The sequence below is a fragment of the Gopherus flavomarginatus genome, chromosome 8 (assembly GCF_025201925.1).
Source record: "Gopherus flavomarginatus isolate rGopFla2 chromosome 8, rGopFla2.mat.asm, whole genome shotgun sequence".
NCBI classification, from domain to species: domain Eukaryota; kingdom Metazoa; phylum Chordata; order Testudines; family Testudinidae; genus Gopherus; species Gopherus flavomarginatus.
The window spans coordinates 99913165-99930143 of record NC_066624.1 but is presented as its reverse complement, the minus strand read 5'-3'; the positions used below and the strand labels follow the sequence as shown (position 1 = coordinate 99930143).

Sequence of the window (16979 nt, the reverse complement as noted above, 5' to 3'; positions counted from 1 at the left end):
ACATACAGACCTGAAACATGACTGTCTAGGAATCAAGGAAATCAAGATGTTCAGATACCAGAATTTGACAACCTTCTGAATAACCACTTCCCAAGAAGGACAAGTTATAGAGGGGAGTAGCTGACAAAATCCTGACTGTTGTAACTACTGAAGAGGCTCAAAAATATTTTAAATGAATGCGGCTCTCTAACCTCCCTTATCAAAGTATTAACATGGTCTACCAGGTGACCCCATGTCTTCCATCTTATTTTTAATAACCATGAAGAGCCAACTTGTAGTTAGAAACCTCAACCTCCTACCACACTGAAAGTAGCCAAAACTCCACCAAGGAGAGTTAAATCTCTATTTTAGTCCAGAAAAATAGGTTGCCCGGCTAATAAGAAGCAAGATACCCTCCATTGTTTTCAAGAACATAATCCCACAGTGATTTTAACACATATTAAAGATAACAGCTTGGTTTCAGACAGACTGTTACCCTGGAGACACTAATGTCACATACTGGTTGCAAAATGCCACCTCTCTATAAAGGTTTGAAGAATTACTGAGGATTATAGTGCCTAAGCCTCCTAGCCTACCCCAAAGTTTACAGTTCTACAGTATTTTTCCTTCCTCTAACTGAAATCTGGAGATTTACTGAGTTAGTGAATTTTTTAGTGCTATTGAACTTGAATCTCAGTAATATATTTAAAAAAAAAGTTGCTGAAAATGAAGTTCAGTGCATAAATACCTTTAGGAAAGCATGAAACCGTGGCTTCTGTTTTTCACATTTCATAATAGTTTCTTTGCTCATTTCAAAGAAGTTCACAAAAGGAGGGTATGTTTTCAACAAGTCCTTTGACTGAAAAAAATAAAGCATTTTGCAATAAGTGTAGACCTTAGGTAAACAAGCAAGCAGTCTTTATGTACACTGTACTACAATAGTAACAAAACTAATTTAAGACTGGCTAGTTATGGCTTTAAGATGTGTCCTGCATACTACCGAAGCAATTTATAAGTTTGTATTAAGCCAGTTTTATGTGCCACAAAATAGACTGCAGACTACATCTTTTATGCTTAAAGATACTGTTATCTGCATTAGGGCACACAGCATGTGGTTGGGACTTGGGCCAAAGTTAAGCCAGTTGCCCTATGTTAGGCTCCTAGACAAAGGAGGACCTGTTTTCAGGTGCAATGTTCCCCAAAAATACCACTGCATCAATGGATTTTTTTTTTTTTGGGTGCTCAGCAACTAAGCAGAAGACTGATCATTTATTAATCTAATTTTGGACAACCAGCTTTGAAAGCTTTAGCCATTTTCCACTCTGGACTTCTGAGGGTCTCATTGTTTAGACAACCACCTTCCTTGAAGTTTGAAAACAGAACCTCTTTTTCTTCACCGATTTTCTTCCTCATCCTACAGAGGAAATCATAGGGTTGCCTGTAATTTTATCTTGGGCTAAGGTGTGTGAAAGTGACAACTGAAAAAGGAATCATAGAATATCAGGATTGGAAGGGACCTCAGGAGGTCATCTAGTTCAGCCCTGTGCTCAAAGCAGGACCAATACCCAACTTTTTTTTTTTTTGGCACCAGATCCCTAAATGGTCCCCTCAAGGATTGAACTCACAACGCTGGGTTTAGCAGGCCAATGCTGAAACCACTGAGCTATCCCTCCCCACCAGTCTGGCCGCAGTAGGGCAAATGAAGCCTACTATTGTCAATAGCCAGGGAGAGCACTGGACAGCTGTATTCCAATTATTGTTTCCCTAGAACTGCATTGGTCCCTCCCTTCTCGCCTATTCATTACTGAGAGAGAGGAAATCCTGGCCTGACTAAAATAAACTAACCTTCTGAGTTGATTTAAATTTATTCCTTCAACCACCCTCTCCCCTCCCCCATGCATCTTTTCACTAGGAATGAAGGGGAAGCAATAAAGTACAACCACACAATTACAAAACTGACAGGCTGTTTTCTTGGTGCTCCTACTTTATTCAAACAGCAGTAGAATACCAGAGGTTACAGGAAAATCTCTAACATTTCAAACCTGGTTTCTAGAGTTTGGATAAATGTCCGTACAAAGCTTTTTGGAGCTCAGCCCAACATTACAAGAAAAGAAAAAGAAGTCTTTAGTTCAATGTGAGTTACTGCATGAGCTTCCTTACTGTGTCATTATTTAAACTGACAACTGAGGATTTATCCTGAATACACTAATGAGAAGTACGTACAGAGCAGTTTTCAACCAAAAGATTAGTGGTGTTCCTCAATGCATTTTAAATTACATTAGTAAGAACTAGCTTGTAGCCACTGTAAAAATAACTTACATATTTAAGAATGACATCACCAATACTTTTGCTTTCAGTCCAGTTTATCATAAGGTCTTCAAGGTCTTCCTGGAATATAAACAAACAAGTTTATTAGGAAGACAATAAGCAGCCTGATTTAAAAGAGCCGTGTATCTAAGTTGTACAGCTTTGGAAGTTTGCAGTTAGTATTTATACATTTTTTTACTCAGGGCCTGACATTGTGTGGCAACTGCCATGGAATCCAACACTTGCAATAGAACTGTGTCCAGATTCTAAGCTTAAATACTGTACAAACACATACGCTTCATATTCATCATTGTGAAACAGCTTTCCAAACATCTAAATATAAGTCAATACAAAGTTATCTTCCAGTTTGCAGATAGCCAGATGTAAGCATTCTTGCATTCTTAAATGGGATGTTAATTCCCAGTGACGGTAATTAGGGAAAGGGTGTGTGAAAGAATGAAAATCCTTTGTAAGACAAACTATCATTTACATGTCCACTTTCCTCTTCTGCCTCCAACCCTGATAGCGATAACAGAACCTGTGAAGTGTGTGAGACAATCCAGACCAGTGGAGGACTGTCACCCTTGCCCTGCAATCTGAAGTGCCTTGCAATACCCTACTGTCCTAGCTCCCAACCTGGACCACTAACGAACAGCTTGCCAGCGAGCAGGTCACTCCCAGATGTGTTTGTGTAACTGTAGCCTATCACTCACACACTGCGTTGGTTATACTACAGGGTGACCCCAACATATGCCTAGTCCTGGATTTCCCCCGCCAGAAGTGGACTGCTCAGCTCTGTCATGGACGGTGCAAATATATAAGTCCATTAAGGGAATAACATACAACTACTTGCCATCTTAAATGGAGTTACCCAGACACTTTGGTTTAACACACTGGATTAGATAAAAACCAATAAAGGTAAGTTTATGAACCACAAAGAGATGGATTTTAAGTGATAAAAAGCAATGAGGCATAATAGTGAGAAAAGTTTACAAGAAAAATATAGATAAAATGCTTTCTAATGCCCAACTTAATCTATATTAGATTCAAGCAAAGTTTCTCACCACAGGCTTCCAGCAGGATTACTGACCAACCTCTAGGTCACGGCCCCTCCCCCAGAGTCCAACAGCTGCTCCTTGTGTCTTCTCATGTGCAAAGAGTGAAAGGGATATGAGAGAGAAGAAGAAGTCTCTTGGGGCGTTTGCCCTCCTTTTTATAGTTTCGGTCCCCCTTTGAAAAGCATTTCCAGCTGAGAACCAGGAGACAACCTGTGTGGAAGGATGTTCCCTGCTGGGTTCTCTCACCTGTCTGAGCTTCCTTTGTTTTCCTCCCTGTGACGTTGTCTAATTAAAATATAATTATGCAAGCCATTGTTGCTACCGCTGCTATATAATTACAGCAGAACGTATACAAAATATAACGAATGGCCAGAAAGGATTAAGCACATTGCAGGCTGAATGACCCAGAGCTCACCTTTAAAGTCATGTCAGAAAGGTGTCCGAATGGTAATTAGGGTCATTCTGGTAGATGGGCTAGAACTTTGAAATACAAACCTATATTGTTAGAAGTGATACTAATTGTGTGTACTCATAAAAAAGTTAGCCATGTAAACAGCCATATCCTGTCTGTCACTATAAAACTATTAATACAGAGATCAAAAGAGAATGTTACATTTAGATGAATCTTGGATGAAGTAATGGCATTGTCTATATGTCTCTGAAGTTTGCGATAGACTGCCTAATGAATAAATTGCTCTATGCTAATTTGTGTAATTAATTACTGGTGGTGTTTAGAAAGCAGAAGGTTACATCAAAAGCCTGTTGTTTACCCAGGACTGTATGGTCAAGTGGCTGTTAGAAAACTGTATAAAAAACTGTTGGGTCTTGAGTCTATCATTTCAGATCTACTTTAGGTTTCATGCAGGGGAAGTCTAAGCCAGAAGATCTGAGACCCCAGTTCTGACTGGATCACCCTGAAATACAAACCTTGGACTATAACCTAAGAACTCTTTGCAACTACAAAACTCACCATGTCAGCTATGTATCTGAACCTCAAAAACTGAACTTGTGTCTGTATGCATATTGATCTTCTAGCAATACTCTCATTCTTTTCTTTAATAAATTTTAGTTTAGTTAATAAAAATCGGCTACAAGTATGTATTTGCGCAAGATCTGGAATATTCAATAACCTGGGAGGTAAAGTGTCCAATCCTTTGGATTGATAGAACTTTATATTAAATAAGATTTTCAGAAATCTGCATATTTGACTTGGATTCCAGGATGGAGGCCTGAGGTTGGGTTACTTCAAGGGAATCATGTTGTTGGCTTCTGGGCAACCAGGGAGGTAATAAAGAAGCTGTTTTATGCTGGCTTGGTAAATTTAAGTATTCAAAATATCCACCAGCTTTGAGGATTACCTGCCCTATTCTCTGCAGTGCACCCTAATTGAGTGACCACAGCTGGCCCGCATTGAGACCTCAGTCACACTCCCCTTCCCCATTTCTGCTTGGTGACACTATTGCTTAAATACATATTAAGAGATGCATACAGACCTGTATTGGACAAAGGAGCGTATGACCAGTTTGGTACCACATGCATCTGAACATCTACTTTTAACATTATACAGGTGGACGTTTATAACTTTACTTATAATGCTGCCACACAAATTTTACCAGGATATTACTGATAAGCAAGTTAGGAGATTTCAAATGATACCTCACAACGCATACCTTGTACAAAAATCACTACCATTGTGCGTAGGGTGTGAATACAGGGGTGCATTCTGTCACAGTATGTCTAACACATTGCAATTCTTCCTCAGACAGTGGATATGACAAATGGAGAAACTACTGGACCTGACATATGTAAAATAGAGAAGTGAGAAACAACTTCATTGGGAGAATCCAAAGGTGTTTCACTTCTGCCACAAAACATCACCCTCCCTGGTGGGAGAGCTGAGGATAAAAAACTAGCAGTAGGTTTTTTTGTATCCCCTTAGGGGAAAGAGAAGGATTCTTGCCTCTTGCTGACCCAACGGCTAACTCGGCCCTGACTGCTGGTTCTGCAATGATCTTCATAGATCTTAGGTGGGGATTTTACCCTGAACTAGAATCTTTGGCTTTGGATCAGAGAATCCTAAATTAGCCTAAGGGTTTCCTGCATGCAATTTGGCCCTACTAACAGGAACCTTCTCTCTGTCTTATTCAAAATTCTCTAGCAGCAGTGCACACGCCCTTAAGTGGAATACATGTCTGCATCGACTTGAAGAATCTAGACTTTACTACTGAAGAATAAAAACTGCTCCTTAACTAATTAAACTTAAAATTACCACAACTAACACTAACAGTAAAGCTAAAGCTACAGCTAGATAAACCACTAAGTTCTTCTCAAGAGAAAGATCCAGGTTGAAAGGAACCGAGGTGGAAGAGGATGCCATATCCCCTTTCACAGTCTCATGATCAGAATGGTCAGGAACACAGAGGGGAAGCATAGGACAAAAACACATGAACAGTCTATCAGGCACTGTTGAGAAGGTTCCACCATTTGAATTGAACCCACACCAGTAGGAATATGCAGAGGATACAAACTGATTTCAAAATAGCAAGGCTATAATAGCGATTCTATTTACTTTCATAGTTATTTCATTAAAATTCTCAATTTTTAAAAAAGTTTAAAACAAAAACCTATCAACTGCATCAGAGCAGCACAGAAACCTTGCCCATGTTGCCAAGGAAAGATTTGCAATGTTTGCAAGTCACACACTACACAGGTTTATACTCATTGGCTGATGTCAGAGCTAGGAGCATGTTAGCACTCAGGTGCACCCCGAGCAGTGAAATGAACCAGCATACACTTCAAGCAGTGCTGTTTCTACAGTGCTCCATGTGGCAGCTAGGATTGTTTGATCTTAGGCCTTTGCACTTAACAGCCTGTGCCATGGGCAAGTCAATTGAGTATCTTGTTCCTGTGCTGCTCTTCCTTTTCACCATGACTAAGAATACAGAGGGAAGAGGCAATTGTCCTTCACATCCTCCACTTTAAGCTGAGTACTATCTACTTGCAGGTGTATGTTGTGGGCTACCCAGTTAATGCAATGGTAACTATGCCCCACAATACGATATCATTTCTAAGATTATTAAAAATTAATTTGAGAAGCAAGCAGTCTGAAATCCTCTATTACAGACTATTCAAACATGAATCAGGACTGAAAGTCCAAAGCAACCAAAAAAAAAAAAATAGCATCTTGCAATTGCATACTAAGTTTTTTCTAAAACTATAAAAGCAAAAAACTTTCTTCATTTGATTGAAATTTGTATCTCGTTTCATCAGGAGATTCAATGTTATGGCTCCTTGATATGCCATATTGCAGCAAATAGCTTATAGTCTAAATTTAGACAGCAACCTGCATATCAAGTGTCCAAACTAAGAGTAGAGACTGAACGATACAGACTATATTTCACCCCAAACTTCAGCTCATGCCTCAGTTCCAGGCTAAAAAGTCTTTAGAGAAAGAAGTTTACACCAAGATTTTCAAAACGATTGTGTGTGGCCAACTCAACGCACCTTTTAAAGGGGATTGATTTTCACAAAGAGATGAATGCTCACCCTCCTGAACAGTCAGGTCCCTTTAAGGAATCTACTGTTGGACACCAAAAACTTGAGGAACCTTTTTAAAAATTAAAAAAAGAAAAAAAAGACACACACTCCTCTAGTTATTTTTCATTGTCTTGGCTCCAATGGGAATTGCTGGGTACTCAATACTTTGCAAAGTTAGCCTAATGTCAGACTATTTTTGAGAATGTGGCCCCAGGTCAAAGTCCAAAAAAATAAAATAAAATAAAATCCACAGCTGCAGAGCTCTCTGTGGAAGCAGCTATTGAGATAGAAATGGAACAAGCCAGCTTGTGGAAGGGAGTGATCTGAATGAAGAGTTTCTACAATATCTACTGCAGAATGTTCTGAAGTCTTCTACATTCAACCTACAAGCCCCACCTCCTTATATGTACAGGGCCTTTGATCGTTCAGGATCCTAAGATATTTTAGACTTGCACATCATTCACAGTCCTGAAATAGAGCCAACTCAAGATGAAAAGTGGCAGACAGTCAGTCATTCTGAACCAGACAGCATTATACAACACAAGCAAGTTAAGAATACCCCCTCCATTTGAGGGCAACAGATGTCTATCGTTAAGGTGTACACAATAGATAGTAACTCAAGTTGGAAAATAACTGGATGGCCTGGAGGAAAAAAGTATGAGATAAGCATGACAAAACTAGCCTTTATTTTAGTGTGCACATCAAGGATGTCTGGAATGCTGCCAAATATGGTCTTAATTTCCTCCTGTGCAAGGATAGGTCCCCCAAGCTGCCCTTCTTTTCCCAATGGAACTTGAAATAACTGAAAGAGTAAACAAAGGCATTTAATGGATTCGGCTTTCATCTTTGAGATAATGTATACACACATTAACCACTCTATTAAACTTGAAAGATTGGTGTGAAGGAAAGATTTGCAATGTTTGACTTCCTGGTCATGTTTTCTATAACCACAAAGGTGACAAGAGGAATTCGTTATCCCCACATTTTACTGGAGTGCATTGTATTATGCCACATGTTAAGTACTGGGTATGAGGGCACAAGCATTAATCAAGGCCATTCAATTCTGTAACCACCACATCAGAAAAGTAGAGTAAAGGCTTGTGCTGCAGTAACATGTCTAACTGAATAATCATATTTGAGCTCATTCTTAAGTGTATGATCAGTCACTGCAAAGGAAATAAACTCAGTAGCATGCAGTATTTTAATAAATCTGGCTTGTGTAGGTTTTTTTTTTTTTTTTTTTTTTTTTAAAAAGCACGCTGAACAAATTCCTTTTCTTCTTCCTGGAGTCTCATACTTCTCTCTCCAGCTCTTCACTAGAATAGGTTTTTTAATTAAGTTAAGAAAAGGGGAGTTTTAATAAATACGAAGTGTTTTGAGATCCTCTAAAGAGGAGGCTGTATCAAACTGCAAATTAAAAAGTGAGACTCATCTAGATACAGTAACAAATCTACTAACTTACCTGAATAATTGTTGTCAGAATATCGACGTAGTTACTTTCTGTCTGATATAGTTCCTTTGCAACCTGCCATCTTGCAGACTGCTTTGCAGGCAGAGGAGCTGAATTTTTGGAAGGCTTTGAACATGATTTTGGTGTTTCTGATGAAAGGGAAAGAGACAGACTACTTAGAATTGTGTTAAAATCTTCTGGACGGATTCTCAAGATTATCAGAAAGAGATACCAGCTGTTTTTGTTAAAAAGGTACCCCCTTTAATATCAAAAAGGGGTAGAAAGGTCATATTTTTTTTGATGCAAGAACATTTGTTCCATTAACAGGAGACTGCTTTTAACTTTGTTTCCACTAGCACATTTGTTGGTAAAAAAACTTTTATCAGTCAGGATTGTGAGGGGAACACCCCCCCCCCCCCCGACCGACATAAGTTTCACCAACGAAAGTGCCGGTCTGGACAGGGCTATGTTGGCAGGAGACACTCTCCTACCAATATAGCTTCTGCTGCTAGTTAAGGGTGATTTAATTATGTTGGCAGGAGACCTTACAGCGGCACAGCTGCAGCAGTACAGCTGTGCCTTTGTAAGGTGTGTACTGTAGACACAGCCTTAGCCCAGGGATCAGCAACCTTTGGCACGTGGCCCACTAGGGTAAGCCCCCAGCGGGCTGGGCTGGCTTGTTTACCTGCCACGTCTGCAGGTTTGGCCAAACATGGCTCCCACTGGCCGAAGTTCGCTGCTCCAGGCCAATGGGGGCTGTGGGAAGCAGTGCTGGCCGAGGGATGTGCTGGCCATCACTTCCCGCAGCACCCATTGACCTGGAGCAGCGAACCGTGGCCAGTGGGAGCCGCGTTTGGCCAAACCTGTGGACATGGCAGGTAAACAAATCAGCCCAGCCTGCCAGGGGGTTTACCCTAGTGGGCTGCATGCCAAAGATTGCCGATCCCTGCATTAGCCCAAACTCAAATTCCTACTATGACTGTCAGGTGCCTTAGGACAGTGATATTACACTATGGATAATATCCATAAAGCTATGAAAAAGTACGATGATCAGTTTAAAAAAAAAAAAAAAAAAAAAAAAAAACTTACAATTTTATAGTCTATAGGATTAGCTCTCAAAATGGTGCACCACTCTGGTGGTTCAGAGAGCTGCCTGTTCATATGACAGTACCTCTCTATTTCTACCGGCTGAATGCTATTTTAAAAAAAAGGTGCAAGCATTTTCCCCATTGTTACTTTTCCGTGTAAGCATCTGTCATGAGATAAGCAACTGACAATTAAAAGTAGGTGGTGTATAAGACTAAAGATACGGTCCACATTATGCAAAGCCTGAAAACTTCTATCCTATAGGAGAAAATCCTGGGGAACTAGTTGTGCAGCCAGTGGCTTTCTGAATACAGACTCAGATTGATTTGGGATATTCTGTAGATTCTGAAGGCCGACATGGTCACATCCCAAGTAGACGATGTACATTTAATAAATCAAACACTGCTTAGAGGGGAAGTTTATGCCTGATTTTTCTGAATTTGTACTGATCAACTTCAACATTACTGTGCCTGCAGCAAGTACTCTTACCTGTTATCAGAGCAGCACTGGTATCACCGTAACTGGCTTTTGGTTTTGAATCAGAAGGTGGTTCAGAGTCTCCTACTAAAATATTAGTCTCCTCTATCAAAGATGTTTCATTTATAAAGCTACACTGGTCCTTGCTGTCCTTTCCCTGATGACTATGCCCGTAAGTTACTTGGACATAATCACAGGTGTTCATACAAGTCAAGTCATTCATAGTTACATCTGTAGCATTTCCAGATCTCGCTCTTGTACGTTGGAATTGGGATTTATTTTGGAGTCCAAGTTCTAGGAGTTGACTAATTGTGGATTTTGCAATATGCTCTTTGCCACAAGAGCCATATGTAGAGATATTAGTTTCTGTGTTAGTTAATTGATCAACATAAGTTAAGCAAGTTGGTTCTTCACAATCTTGTGGCATATTTGATATGCTATTTGTCCCTAAAAGATGCTGACATGAGGCAAAAATATCTTTCAAGGCTTCAAGATAAGTCGGCCTTACAGTGATCTCTTTGCTTTCCTTTAGAAAAAGAATCTTTTTTTGGAGATTTGATACTGTCCCTTTTCCAAGTTTGCTATTGCCTAGGTTTCCAGATGACTTAATGCTAGCTACCTTGTTTGTTTGCTGGAGACTTTCAACAGGATTCACACACTGCTTTGGAGTAACATTATCTGGAGGTTTATATTTGGTAAATGTGTATTTTTTCTTCATTTTCCTCCATGTTTGACTACTTCTACTGACATGACGGCAGCTGGCCTGGCCTCTACCTGGGTCTGAGCACCTCACTCCTATTCTGCTTCCTGCATAATTTGAAAGTGAGAAAGTCTGTAGTTAACTTGTCAGAACTGTAGCATAGAAAAAAAAATTTCTGTAATTTGCAAAGAAAAAAATACCACTGCTTTAAGCACTGGATAAACTTCTCTTTCAACTATACCTCCATTGGTAATGCTGGACTCTGGTGTGTTAGAAATATCCAGTAAAGACCCCATAGAAAGGGAATGCTCAGCTGATGGGCGTTTCCGAGGAGGGAATGGTGACGTGTCAGTTTCTCTGGTGAGCTGTGCAAGGGTCTCTCTCAAGCGACGTCTCTTGCGATTGCTATTTGGGGTATTCAGAGAAAGTTGTGACACTGACTTTTTGAGTTCAGGACTCTCTGGCTGTAATTAGATATGAAAATTCAGTCACTGCCTCCAACTTGATTCCATAGAGACTACAGAAAAGATAAAGATTACATATAGACTACACAAGACAGTTGCCCCCATTTCGCTGTACAGTCAAACAAAATAATTGAAAGTTCTATACAGCAAACATGTCACTTGTTTAAGACACTATAGTCCCTTAGGTTATTAAACAGGATTTTTATTGAAAAAGGCTAATATGTATGTTTTTCCAGCTTTAGAAATTCTGTACTGCATAACTGAAAGATCACCACGAAGTGGCCACTTAGCAAGCAAAGTCCAAGTAAATCACATGTGTAAGTTTTAGCCTGAATACTTCAAGACAATTTAGGAATTTTAGAAATATACTATCAACATGAGTTATCAGCATCCAGGCAGCGGCACAGGAGCCAGCGAACAGAGCTGCTAACAGGGGAGTTTCAGTGGGAGTGCTGTTGGAGGAGCAGGTTTTTGTAGTTTGTGGATTGTATTGTGGAGTTTGTGTGTGAGTGAGTATGTGTGCAGGCTGCTAGGGGCTGTGTGCTGGGAGCGAGGCTGAGCCCTGAGTTGGGGGCGGGGCTTACCTGATTAGGGGTCCTATATAAGGAGCCAGGCACTCAGGCAGCGGCACAGGAGCCAGCGAACAGAGCTGCTAACAGGGGAGTTTCAGTGGGAGTTTCCAGGGGAGACCAAGGCAGAGAAACCAGGAAGTCAGACAAGGGAAGAGGCAGGGGTCTGCCAGCAGCCCAGCGCTCGTTGGTGGCCTGCGGTGCGGTGTGAGGCATGGATTGCCAGGCACAGAGTTGGAAGGGTATGATGGAGGCAGAGGCAACAGGTACAGACCCACTGAGGATGACTGGATGCGGTAGCTGTGGCATGTACATGGTCCTGGAGGGGGCACCTGAAAGGAGTTTCGTCTGCATGAAGTGCCGCCTGATAGAGCTGCTGGAGGAAAAGAGCTGCTGGAGGAAAAGATAAGAGGACTGGAGATGCAGGTGGAAACTCTGGCTGAGTTTAGAAGGGGGTTTGAGCAGATGATGGAACACAGACATGATGAGGTACAGGGGATAAACTCAGACGAGCGGATAGAAGCAGGACCAAAGAACTCTGAGGAGGGGCTGCTGGGTGAAGAAAGTGGACGGTGGAAGCATGTGACTAGGAAAACCAGGCAGAGGAAAAGACGGGCCAGCGATGGAGAAACAGAACTCAGGAACAGGTTTGCTGAGTTGGAAAATGAAGATGGAGCACAGCAGGCTGCTGAAGGAGAGAGGGCAATGAGTGATCATGAGCTGATTCAGTTCAAACTAGACGGAAGGATAAACAAATGTAGATCTGGGATTAGGGTTTTCGACTTCTCGAGGGCTAATTTCAAAGAGTTAAGGAAATTAGTTAGGGAAGTGGATTGGACGGAGGAACTTGTGGATTTAAATGCGGAGGAGGCCTGGAATTACTTTAAGTCGCAGCTGCGGAAATTGTCAGAAGCCTGCATCCCAAGAAAGGGGAAAAAAAAACATGGGCAGGAGTTGTAGGCCAAGCTGGATGAGCAAGCAACTCAGAGAGGGGATTAGAAAAAAGCAGAAAGCTTACAGGGAGTGGAAGAAAGGCAGGATTAGCAAGGGAAGCTAACTTGGTGAGGTCAGAACATGTAGGGATAAAGTGAGGAAGGCTAAAAGCCGCATTGAACTGGACATTGCAAAGGGAATCAAAACCGATAGTAAAAGGTTCTACAGCCACATAAATAAGAAGAAAACAAAGAAAGAAGAAGTGGGGCCGCTATACACTGAGGATGGAATGGAGGTTAAAGATAATCTAGGCATGGCCCAATATCTAAATAAGTACTTTGCCTCAGTTTTTAGTAAGACTAGTGAGGAGTTTAGCGATGATGGAGGGATGATAAACGGGAATGTGGATATGGAAGTGGATATTACCGCAACTGAGGTAGAGGCCAAACTTGAACAGCTTAATGGGACAAAATCGGAGGGCCCGGACAATCTCCATCCGAGGATATTAAAGGAACTGGCGTGTGAAATTGCGAGCCCATTTGCTTAAAAATTCTCGCTATTGATAAACTCGGGGGTTGTGCCGTACGACTGGAGGATTGCTAACGTAGTTCCTATTTTTAAGAAAGGGAATAAAAGTGATCCGGGTAATTGTAGGCCTGTTAGCTTGACGTCTGTAGTATGTAAGGTCTTGGAAAAAATTTTAAGGGAGAAAGTAGTTAAGGACATGGAGGTCAATGGTAATTGGGACGAATTGCAACACGGATTTACTAAAGGTAGATCGTGCCAAACCAATCTGATCTCCTTCTTTGAGGTGGTGACGGATTACTTAGATAAAGGAAATGCAGTAGATATAATTTACCTCGATTTCAGTAAGGCGTTTGACACGATTCCACATGGGGAACTGTTAGTTAAATTGGAAAAGATGGGGATGAATATGAAAGTTGTAAGGTGGATAAGGAACTGGTTAAAGGGGAGACTCCAGCGGGTCGTATTGAAGGGTGAACTGTCAGGTTGGAAGGAGGTCACTAGTGGAGTCCCTCAAGGATCGGTTTTGGGACCGATCTTATTTAATCTTTTTATTACTGACCTTGGCACAAAGAGCGGAAATGTGCTAATAAAGTTTGCAGATGACACAAAGCTGGGGGGTATTGCTAACACGGAGAAGGACAGGGATACTATTCAGGAAGATTTGGACCACCTTGTAAACTGGAGTAATAGTAATAGGATGAAATACAATAGTGAAAAGTGCAAGGTCATGCACTTAAGGATTAATAATAAGAATTTTAGATATACGTTGGGGACGCATCAGTTGGAAGCGATGGAGGAGGAGAAGGACCTTGGGGTATTGGTGGATAGCAGGATGACTATGAGCCGCCAATGTGATACGGCTGTTAAAAAAGCAAATGCGATTTTAGGATGCATCAGGTGAGGTATTTCCAGCAAGGATAAGGAGGTGTTAGTACCGCTATACAAGGCGCTGGTGAGACCTCATCTGGAATATTGTGTGCAGTTCTGGTGTCCCATGTTCAAGAAGGATGAATTCAAACTGGAACAGGTCCAGAGACGGGCTACTAGGATGATCCGAGGAATGGAAAACCTGCCTTATGAAAGGAGACTCAAAGAGCTTGGCTTGTTTAGCCTGGCCAAAAGAAGGCTGCGGGGGGATATGCTTGCTCTATATAAATATATCAGGGGGGTTAACATTAGGGAGGGAGAGGAATTATTTAAGTTTAGTACTAATGTAGGCACGAGGACGAATGGGTACAAACTGGATATAAGGTAGGTTAGACTTGAAATTAGACGAAGGTTTCTAACCATTAGGGGAGTGAAGTTCTGGAACAGCCTTCCGAGGGAAGTAGTGGAGGCAAAAGACTTTTCTGGCTTTAAGACTAAGCTTGATAAATATATGGAGGGGATGTTCTGATAGGATAGTTAATTTGGGCAATTGATCTTGGATTATCACCAGATAGGTCTGCTCAATGGTCTGCGGGGAGATGTTGGATGGGATGGGAACTGAGTTACTGCAGAGAATTCCTTCTTGGGTGCTGACTGGTGAGTCTTGCCCACATGCTCAGGGTTTAGCTGATCGCCATATTTGGGGTCGGGAAGGAATTTTCCTCCAGGGCGGATTGGCAGGGGCCCTGGAGGTTTTTCGCCTTCCCCTGCAGCATGGGGCATGGGTCGCTTGCTGGTGGATTCTCTGCAGTTTGAGGTCTTCAAACCAATTTTGAGGATTTCAATAACTCAGTCCTGGGTTAGGGGTTGTTATAAAAGTGGATGGGTAGGGTTCTGTGGCCTGCCTTGTGCAGGAGGTCAGACTAGATGATCATATTGGTCCCTTCTGACCTATGAGTCTGTGAGTAAGCCCTAGCCCTGCAAATACTTAAGTTACATGCTTAACTTTATCAGTTTCAGTGGATGATTCACAGTAATCAAGTTAAGTATTTGCAGGATGTGGGCTTTCAGAGTCAACATATTACACTGCTACTAAAGGTCAACATACCTTTTCAAATAAGTACATGGATTCTCCAGCTCTGGCATCCATCTGAATGCTTCCCCAGAACCACTATATGGGGAAAAGAAAGAAAGAGAATCTTCTATAATTTGTTTCAAAAACTTGATACAAGCAAGCTTTTGACCTGTGATATTCAATATCACTTACATGTCTAAAAAAATCCTCAAAATGTAACTATGTTAATTCAGAGTATACATTATATACCCAATATAATTGTTGCTTACATACTGAATGATTTAAAAAATACTTTAGTACTAATAATTTCTGTGTACACTAACCTCTTGCTTTACAACATAAAGTTTTTTTGGAGGCTCAAATGGGAGATCTTTTACTGTATTTTCTTCAACAACCAGATGTGTGCACCTGTCATCACTAACTGGCAAGTACTGCCCACCTAGAGTAAGAAAATAAATCAAATTAACTGCAGAATTCAGCATCTCAAGTTTTGGTAAGAGATGATTTCATAGTAGTATCAAAGTTGGGGTAGAGTAATAAAGAAGGGGAGAAGATGCAAGATGAAGGGGGAGTTGGTCAGCAAATTGAGATCTCTTTGTGCTGGGGGTGCCCAGGATGAAGCTAGTACCAGCAGACATTCTATTGCAGTACAACTTCAGGGGACAGCTTCGATAAGTCAAGGTGCACTATTTATGTAGTGTGACTATAGCCCTTCCCAGAATCCACAATTTCTGTTACGGTAAAAGTTTAAAAAGATAGGCTAGAAATCTCTTACTTTCCTGGAGCTCAGGGCCACTAGGGATTATTTTTTAAAAATAAATAGTTTGGAGAACATTTCTGAGAAGGTCTGAGAACAAGACTCCCATAAAGACATTGCTCCTAAAGAGCATGCCAGAAATAGCTTGCCTAGACACAGTCATCACAAATTGGAAGCTGTGTATATTGTAAAGCTAGCTGTACCATATGGACTACAAGGACATTGAAAGAGGGAGACTCTTTGTGTCTGTCTTGATAAAGGCTCAGTTGTATAATGTTTGCATAATAACTGGTGCAGTTCTGTAGAATATGAAACAAACTTTAGGTGCAAGATGTTATATATACACACATATAGCACTGTAAGAACAGACCTTAAACCAACTGAGTCAGCCAAGTATTCTCATTACATTGTATTACACTATTGAAGGGAATGAAATATTTGGCCATAACTTCTATACAAGTGATTTATTTTCTTGCAAATATATAACAAAATTTGAGTGTACTACGTGCTTCAAGTAACATTTGAACAGATATTTGCATAATGCAGCTTTGAGTCAGAAGAAGTTAAGCATACGCATAGCATATTTTTCTAACCAGCTTCCCAAAAAGTTAAATCTTGATTATTAGACGTGGAGGAGGGAAAGAGAGGGGGAAAAAATTGTAGTAAGAGACAGTTTTGAAATCACAGCATGGCAGGGGGAAAAAAAAAAAAAAAAAAAAACGAACAAACAAACAAACAAACCTCACTTTGGTATGAAAAGTTTGGTTTTGCTACATGATTTTATGCCCCATGAGATTTAAAGTTAAATGTAGCTTTTTAATGGAAGACCTGTTCAAACCTCCCTGTGTGCAAAGAATCAGCATTTTAGTTTTAGACAGATACAAGATAAAAACGCATTGCCTATAAATTCCATCGCAAATGTGATCATTAACAATAACCTTGCATTTTTGTCATTTCTTCCATGTTAATTCTCTCTTCATCAGAAAATCCAAGGAAACTCAACATGCAGTCCTGGAATGGGGGAACCTTGAACTCATTTCTGAATTCCTCATCAGCTGCACAGAAGTCACTTAAAAATAAATATTCATTAAAACAAGTTGTATATGTACAGTTACTCTTTACTATATAGAAGCTTGCATTAGTATCATGAAAAGAGTCTTAACTGAGTGTGCGTCTCGGGGGGTGTTTTGGG

At 40.8% G+C, this 16979-nt stretch overlaps 1 protein-coding gene across 4 annotated transcripts in view; it reads right to left on the bottom strand.

Moving 5' to 3' along the window:
* ECT2 (epithelial cell transforming 2) overlaps window positions 1-16979 on the bottom strand; it is a 51024-nt gene that overhangs the window by 19115 nt on the left and 14930 nt on the right. For 3 of the 4 annotated variants that reach the window (XM_050965811.1, XM_050965813.1, XM_050965812.1), the window contains 8 exons: window positions 16726-16856; window positions 15354-15469; window positions 15064-15126; window positions 10836-11058; window positions 8344-8480; window positions 7560-7683; window positions 2299-2363; window positions 728-838 (listed from right to left, as the gene is read on the bottom strand). In XM_050965811.1, the coding sequence (XP_050821768.1) occupies window positions 728-838; window positions 2299-2363; window positions 7560-7683; window positions 8344-8480; window positions 10836-11058; window positions 15064-15126; window positions 15354-15469; window positions 16726-16856 (970 nt within the window). Of the gene's footprint in view, window positions 1-727; window positions 839-2298; window positions 2364-7559; window positions 7684-8343; window positions 8481-9906; window positions 10702-10835; window positions 11059-15063; window positions 15127-15353; window positions 15470-16725; window positions 16857-16979 lie in introns of all 4 variants that reach the window. The other variant, XM_050965810.1, reaches the window with a different exon arrangement.